Source organism: Corvus moneduloides, chromosome 2 (assembly GCF_009650955.1).
Source record: "Corvus moneduloides isolate bCorMon1 chromosome 2, bCorMon1.pri, whole genome shotgun sequence".
NCBI classification, from domain to species: domain Eukaryota; kingdom Metazoa; phylum Chordata; class Aves; order Passeriformes; family Corvidae; genus Corvus; species Corvus moneduloides.
The window spans coordinates 38,691,253-38,699,391 of NC_045477.1; the positions used below are offsets into that span (position 1 = coordinate 38,691,253).

General features: G+C 40.3%; 1 protein-coding gene across 10 annotated transcripts in view; it reads left to right on the top strand.

The window, feature by feature from the left end:
* CEP295 (centrosomal protein 295) overlaps positions 1 to 8,069 on the top strand; it is a 75,624-nt gene extending 67,555 nt beyond the window's left edge. For 6 of the 10 annotated variants that reach the window (XM_032099168.1, XM_032099162.1, XM_032099165.1 and 3 more), the window contains 6 exons: positions 1,898 to 2,541; positions 3,196 to 3,366; positions 4,491 to 4,608; positions 5,362 to 5,562; positions 6,116 to 6,224; positions 7,705 to 8,069. In XM_032099168.1, coding sequence (XP_031955059.1) covers positions 1,898 to 2,541; positions 3,196 to 3,366; positions 4,491 to 4,608; positions 5,362 to 5,562; positions 6,116 to 6,224; positions 7,705 to 7,975 — 1,514 coding nt within the window. In that variant the 3' untranslated portion in view covers positions 7,976 to 8,069. Of the gene's footprint in view, positions 1 to 1,897; positions 2,542 to 3,195; positions 3,367 to 4,490; positions 4,609 to 5,361; positions 5,563 to 5,688; positions 5,855 to 6,115; positions 6,225 to 6,729 lie in introns of those variants that run through there. The other 4 variants (XM_032099164.1, XM_032099160.1, XM_032099167.1 and 1 more) reach the window with 4 other exon arrangements.
* Positions 8,070 to 8,139: the final 70 nt, after the last annotated feature.

Genomic DNA, 8,139 nt, shown 5'->3' on the forward strand with positions numbered 1-8,139 from the left:
GGAACTCCTGAACTTTTAAAGCTCATTTCTTGAGCAGTTATGATTGTGGTATAAAAGCAGACTGGCTTATTCAAGTCACTGTAATGGATATTATGTTATTTATTCCTTCTGCGGTGATTTGTTAGCAAAGAAATGTCAACTCTGGCTGAAATTGTCCTTTTTCAAATACTTGTTCATGTATATCCATTACTTTGTAAGTTTGAGTAAGCTAAGGAGATTCCAAAAATTGATTAAAATTTTGTTCATGTGTTAGAGTCTCTCTGAACTGACTCATTTGTCTTTTATATAGTGTTCTTCAAGAAACAATTCAATTTTCCTTTGCCACTGTTACGTCACAGCAATATATTGCACAGTGCAATACTTGGTCTGATTATAGAACTGCCTTATCTCTCCACAAAATAAAGTGGAGGACAAGACAGCAACTATTGAGCTACAGTGTTGTAATTAATTTAGTGGATTAGGAGTTTATGATTAAGTTAACTGCGTCTTATAGCAGGAAAAATATTTTTTAATGTTTTGCAGTTAAATTTAAATTAACTTGGTATTTCATGTAATTCTAAGTTCTAAAAATTCCAAATGCAGCCAGTAGCAATCTAAACATTTCTGGAGCAAGAATCAAGTGTTTCCATGTTTCAAGATGCTCCAACAAAAAGCTGAACAGGAACCGGAAATGTGGCACAATAATTTTAGTAATAGATGTAGTTACAATGTAAATGTTACTGGTCAGTTGTATTTGTGACTTGCAAAGTAATAAAAAATGCTAGAAGAGATTGACACTTCAAGACTTCGTGACTGTGGTCACAGCAAATAGGATTTAGGAAACTCCATTCTAAGGTCAAACCATTCTGTTTCTAAATTGCTTGTAGAAACAATCTTTGTGGTTTAACTGCAGTATCTTCCCATCTCTTAAGTGTTTTTATAATCCCAAACCAATTATTTAAAAGGAGGGGGAAAATAACATAAGCAACAGGCTGAGCAAGTGAAAACTATTATGGGTTGTCAGTTCAAAGAAGGCTGATATGCAAGTGCATCATCTGGAGAATTTTCTGTTGATGGCTGATGTTGCAGTGTAACTCTTCCCTCCCCATTAACAGCTATTTATCAGCAGACAATATTCTTTATACATGTAAAACTAGATATTTTCTGTGTATCAAAGAATGCAAAAAAAAGTCTAAAGGAAACCATTAAAGGTTTCTGTGGTACATTCTGGTGGATATAAAAAGCCTGGTGATAGCACAATGCTGGAGTCAAACTTAGGACAAAACCAAAGTGATTTAAACAACACTGTTGTTTGGCAGATGCTGTTCTGCTGAAATGCCTCCCCAGTAATTAATGTTGATACCAAATCTTTCTCTTTGCCCAGCCTCTTCTGGGGAAAAATGGTATCTTGACTTGTATGCTCAGATGAAGAAAGGTAATTTAGGGTGCAGTATGGTACCTTGCAGGAACAGTAGTCTTTCTTCCAATTTGAATGTTGCTTTCTGCTTTGAAGATCTGCCCAAGTAATGGTGTTTTGGATCATTTTCTTTCTGGTTTGGAGATTTTGTTGCAGGCCCAAAAGAGACTCAAAGGACTTCCATTTACAGAGTTTAAGTTGTAAAATGTATTGACTTCCAGTGTAGTTATGTCAGCACCATCACAAAGTCCATCCCTAAACATATTCTAAGAAGCAGCAAAAACTGTTGTTTCTTGAAGTTTCGTGTACAGTGATGGAATAATGTTCTGTAATGTTAATGGTATTATGTTTGAGGAAACTTCAGCAGTTTTTTAAACAGAATGTTCCTTCCTATTTACTGGACTTCTTGTACATTACTCAAAAGTCTTACTATGGAGAGACTTAAAGTGGAAATTCTGTTTTGTTAGCAAGAAGTTTGACTTCTGACAATTTCTGAAACAGGATCTGAAGAATCTTTTCACCCACTGCAATTAGAATATACTCTGAGTGATGACTGTCAGAATGCTGATCAGCCAGAGGATCTTGACACCGTGTCACAGAGATCTTTTGAACAAATCCCTGAAATTAAAAACAGAGGCAATGAGAACTGTATTTCACCTGCAAGTGAATATGAAGAGCTGTCAAGAAGTGTGGGATGTATTAATCTGCAGAGTTCAGTGGAAGATCTGCGGAATGAAAGTCTGATTCAACTGGAAGAGCAAAAATCATTTTATCAGCTAGATACCACACCAGTTACAATGGATGAAACTTTCCCTCAGCAGTTATTAGAAGAGACTGTGTCTTCTGAAAAGTTACCTTTGGAGGCATTTGATAAGAAGAAACATGTGAAGCTTCCTGAAAAATCAGTTCATGTAGATGAAGTAAATAAAGCTGTGGGGCTGCATTCTCAGTGCAGTATGAATATAAAGGAGCCAGATCAAAGCTCTCCAGAAGGACAAGAATCTGTGAGGGTTCTCAGAGAAACCAACTTGGAAGACTCAGATGTCCACTTGCACACTGTTCTACAACAGAACAGTTCTTTACTGCAAAGACATGAAAAATATTCTCATCATGTGCCCAGAAGCTCATGTCATATTCCAGTCTGGGTGAGTAGAACAGATTTCCAAAACCAGGGGTTTTGTTGTTGCATGAAGTTTTTTTAGACCTTTGATATCTGAAAGCTTGGCAAGTGTTGATTTTACAATTCTAGTTCCCATTTCCTGGAGTTTTGCCCTACTCCTTCCTTCAGATCATAGCACTGAGATAATTAGCAGCAGTTTAAATGAGCTAAGTTCCCACAGTGGTTGGAGGAGCTGTAGCATCTCTACTGCATCTCCTTCTCTTAGCACCAAGGGATAGAGTTCATGCAGCTGGGTTCCATGGCATGGGAACTTCACTGAACAGCCCCGGCCCCATTTAGAAGCCTAAAGGATGTAAATAAATTAACCAAAGCATAGGCAAACTTAAAGAAGTAGCATTGATGTAGCTTTAAAAAAAAGTTTGCCCTAGAACTAAGTAATTTAAACTTGAGGAGTGGGGGTGGTTCATAGTTGTTTGATTGCTTTGGGTTATTTGTTTCAGTTTTTTGAATTCTAATGTACAAGTGCTCTTTCTGTATTTCATTTACTGCTTGAGGCAGGTGTTCTTTCTTCTATACGTTAAATGACCCTCCTTTTTCTGACAACAGTGGTTGCTATTGCTGAAAATACTGGGGTTTTACTTTTTTTCCTCTCTGGTGTCTTGATTAATTTATTTTGTAGGAGACTGAGTCAGGGTGTGGTATTATGGAAGAACCTGAGCTCACTCTAATAAGCTCCAATGACATCAGTATTGTAGAATCAGACACTGAACATCCTAACCAAGAGAAAATTAAGGATGCAATGGATAACCCAGGAGGTGTGGATCAGTCTGAATGTAATGTTTTTACTGAGGTGAGCATTATCTAACGTGATTCTGTTTTGAACTTAGTATTAAGCACAATAAGGAGAGGCCCTACTGTAGCAGGTAACCCACTGTTGCAAAACAAGAGATTGTTGGGTTCTCCAAGCTTTGTAATTGCTTTGGATCATCTTGGTTTGATGTTGTGTTTTCCAGACAGATTGAATAGGTCTTAAATTTGGGCTATTCCTTGGAATCACTACCTTGTCATATTGATGTAGATAGAGTTTGGGAAGACCTGCTACAAAAACCAAAACCATCTTGCTGGTGTTTGCAAGACTGAATTGTGCCTTTATAGTTGAAAACTTGAATGAAAGGAGAGAGAGGGTTAAAATGCAAACTACAAACTAAACAGGAAAAAAAGGAAAAACCCTCACCTTGTGAGGATGGAGCCATACCATGCTGACAGAGCAGTTTGAGGTTTATGGGGAAGATGAATCAGCTCTTCATAACTGCCATGCTTAAGTAGCTTGTGGTGTTCTTTTTGCTGCTTGCTTAAAGCAAAGGCTGTAAATTGCAGAGGGGCTGGGCTGTAATGAGACAATAGTTTGGGTGCTGAAGCAGTGATGTAGAACCAAGTAATCCGAGTCTGTTAGATGAACAGATTAGATTAAATCATGCACTAATTGCAAGAGGCATCTAGAGAATTCCTAAAAGTGTCTAAGGATGGGCCTTTATCAAGTAGCTGATACGTGGGTGAGGTGGAGGTTGGCAGCTGAAGGCTGTACTGCTGCAGTGGGTGTCACCTGCCTCTGGGAAAAGGGGGAAAAGACAGAGCAGGAAGAGAGTGATGGGAAGAACTGGAGAGAGCAGGAGGAAAGGAAAAGAAATTAGATTTGCAGACCTGTATTAAGAACAAGCAATTGAAATCTGGTGGGCAAAAAGTCTTTAATGTAGGTATTTTTATTTTTCTTTCTAGTTTTAAAATGTTTTTAGAAAACAGCTTTTTCATACTTACTACCAAAGTTCATTTCTGATTTTTCTTTGCATCAGGCATAAAGGCAAAATAATGTCTTATATTTGCACTGGGTCTATGCTAGTGGTACAGTAGTGTACTGCTTCACTCAAATCTGTGGTATATTTTAAGCATTTCCAATCACTGATCATTTTGAAACAGGAGAGAGAATTTTTACCACTAGCTCCAGATGCAGATTATTCAGCATTCATAAGGCCTGTCAGTTCTCCCAAAGCCCAGAGTCCCAACGAGAGTGGCTGTCCATCACAGCAGACTGCAGGTAATTATGTGGTACTTCAAGATACTGAAGTTCAAAGTATTGTTTTTAGTATTAAAAACATCAATAAAATACACCTCTCATTTGGAAAAGAGAGGTGCTTTTACTTAGGCAGGTGCATCCTGCTGCTCAGGCTTGGTGTGTAGTACCTTTGACCCAGGTTTAGTGTGTGCCACGTTATCTCTTCCTGTGCCAGGTTCTGTCGCATGAAACTTCAGAATCTCTACATTACGCTTGTTTTGTGTTGTAATTATTCAGTTTGAAAAATTCTGTGTTGTTTTCTGATTTGCTGTCATAGTTTATGCACCTTCACTTATTTCTCATTTCCTGTTAGTCCCCCAAGTCCTGTAGCCAAAGAATTACCCTTTTTTTTTTTTTTCCTATTCTGATGATAGTGTGGAACAGTAGTAAAATACTCACTTTTTTTTTTGTCCAAGATGAACTGCAGTAACATGAAAGACAGGAATTCACAGAACTTAACTGTGTTAGGGACTTATCAGGTCTTCAGTATGTTTTGGGGCATCAAGATGCTTTTGATACAGTATTTGTCACAGCATTTGTCTGGGCAGACCTGCTGCCCATTACACAGGTCTGAACTGCTGCCTGTCCTGCAGGATGCCTCATCATTCAATGCCATTCTCCTCAGGCCATCTACAAAAGTGCTCAACTCAGCATTTTAGCAGTACCTTGAAATGCATGACTTACTGCTTGTTGTTAACAGTGAGAAATATGGAGATTTTTCCTTTTCTTTCACAGTGATGCTTCTGGAATTTGCAGCTACCGCCGGAAGTTTACAAAAATCTTTTCTAAAAAGAAAGCAGAATTTCATCCAGGAATCTCTGAAAAGAGTAGAAGCAATAAAAAATAAAGAGAGAGAAAATGAAAAGCTGGAAGCAAGAAAGCTTCAAAGAGGAAAGTCTGAGAAGCTAAGAAGCAGACAGGAGTCTCCAGACTCTGGTAGGTTTATCTGGGGACAAGACACAGCATTAGGTATCCCTTCAATTGCTGTTTTATACTAAAGAATAGATTTTGTATTGGCTACATGTTTGCTATTTCAGACTGGGATATTCTTTGTTTCTTCAGGGAATCAGGGAGCTTTGTTTTCCCCCACTGTGTGGCTGCCTCTTCAGTGTTGTAAAGGCCCTTATGGGGGCTCCTCATATTTCACCATCAGCCCACCTTTATCATCATAAAGTGCCTCGGCAAACAACAGCTGCTTGTCACAGAACAGCCACGTTAAACAAACTGGTGCATCTCTAGTGCCTGGTACTGGGGACTTGGAGGTTGGCTGTGGAGAGCCATGGATGGCCTAAAGCACAGGCAGCAGCCTCCTGAGAGAGACTGGGAAGATTTATTTTAACTCAGGATGCCATCTCCATTGTGTCCATTCTGCTAGCTTGTTTTGGTGTTTGTCATGTCATTTAAAAATCTCTGAAATCTCTCCTGCTTTTGCGTTAGCTGAACTAAGGATTTAAATTTAAGGTATGTTTGGCTTCTTTTTTTTCCCTAGGAAAAAATGGTGCACTTGCCAATCAGTTGAAAAAAGTAGGAGAAGTGAAAGTATCTTCTCCAGAGGACAGGAAAGCTGCAGAGATTGAAATGCACCAGCGTACGGTCAGGTATTGCATGAACACAAGTGGGAGAAGTTTAATTAAACCCCAACAGAAGTTGTTGATCTGTGTCTTTAGAAAGCTGCTGTCTATCTGTGCTCTTCCACCTGGATCCAGTGCTGCTTAACACTGAGCAGGTGGGAGAGGAGCCAGGTGTGTTTGATGCAGGTACCTGCTGGGAAATGCCCTTGCAGAGGTGGCACTGAGGAAGGTCACCCTGCTGGTGTCACCCTGCTGGGGCAGCTGTGCCACTTAATGCCTGACATGGGATGAAATTTGCTGCCAAGTTCACATGTGCACTTAGGAGCAGCAACATGCAGCAAGTGCGGCTCGGAACGGGGACGGGGTTTGTTTGTTGCATCTGAAAAAGAATTTGAAGTGATTCTGAATTCCTGGAGAGTGGAGTAAAATTTTCCCAACTGCTAGCAGCTGAGCCAAGGCATAAGCTTGTTAACTTACTCCAATTTTGCCACTTCCTTCCTGCCCAGACACAGTGGTTTTTTTGTTTCCACAGACTTTATAATCAACTTGCAGAAGTAAAAATCAGAAATGAAGAAAAAACAAGGCAGGAAACTTATGCTAGAAACAGAGAAAAAGCTAAAGAGTTTCAAAAGGTAATAGTTTGCTACAGTGTTCTGTTGCCCCTTGGTCACATGATTTCACTGAGTTCCCAATCAGCGTCCTTGAGATGTAGTGGGAATGGAGCTCAAAGGGAGACCCTCAAACAACTCTGGATGTTAAGCACTGCCATTGGTACATCCCATGTAAGAATTTCCTAATTTCTGTGTCAACACAACTGAGCTGAAGTTTTCTCTAAAAAGCCTCAAGCTAAATTTTTCTGACTTGAGCTTGAGCAAAAAGGCTCCAGCTGCCAGAAAGTCCAAGTGGCAATAGAATGGCAAGCTCTTTATTACTCCAGACTTGACCAAATTTCTATTGTAAGGCAACATTTTGGGTAGTGTTTTTCAGGCTGCTTTGGCTACTCCAGGTATGGTGAGATTCTGGGTGTGCCCAAACTTAAAAGGTGCAAGAAGAATCTTGTCTGGGTTTTGATGGCAGTTGCTGTGGAACAGGGTTGAACAAGAGGCCTGGACTTGTCAATTTGCCCATTCTCCTGTTGAGCCTCAGACAACTGAAAGGAAGGAAATGCTTGATAATCCTGACAGGCTGTGACTCCTGGGGGGGGTCCAGGTTCAGTTCCTGCCTTTAGCCCTGCCCACCTCCCCTGCTTTGTGGTGGCATGAATTGCTGCTTGTAACATTGCTTTACAGATCCCATAATTAACAGAAGAGAAAGAAGCGCACCTTCGCTCCTGCCCTGTAATCCGTGGCCTCTTTAAAGCAGGGGCAGGCGCTGCCCTCACTGCTGTCCAGACCAGCACTGTCCACTCCTGAGGTCCAGGTTACAGTACCACAGCTGTGGCCCCCAGCCCTGCTGGCTTTAGGGCAGTCACTTCAGCACTGTAGTTTCATGGTTTGTTTATTTGCAGAAAATGCTGGAAAAACTGCGAGCCAAGAAGACTTGGAAAGCACCATGACAGGCAAAGACTTGGGCAACAAGGACACACAGTGGTATTGGTAAAATCCAGGCCACTGAATGATGCAGACTTAGTGGTGAATTGTGAAGCCACTTGGGAATCCTCAGCTTTAAGCTGCAGGAGAACAGTGAGTACCCCAAACCCCCCCGTTCACAGAGCTCACTACAGCAGCAGAAGGACTGTGCTGCTTTCAACATTGTCTCAGACTGAGTTACTCGCCTGAAAGGCCTCTCATATGTTAATATTTTAAAGAGATACTAAGTTTTGTAATATACATGTATACAACATTTTCAAATAAAGGTTTAAGATTATTTGAATCCTTGGGTAACAGAACATTTCTTTTGTAAAGCTGCAGTTTTTACCAGTTCTATGCACTACGTGATTTAA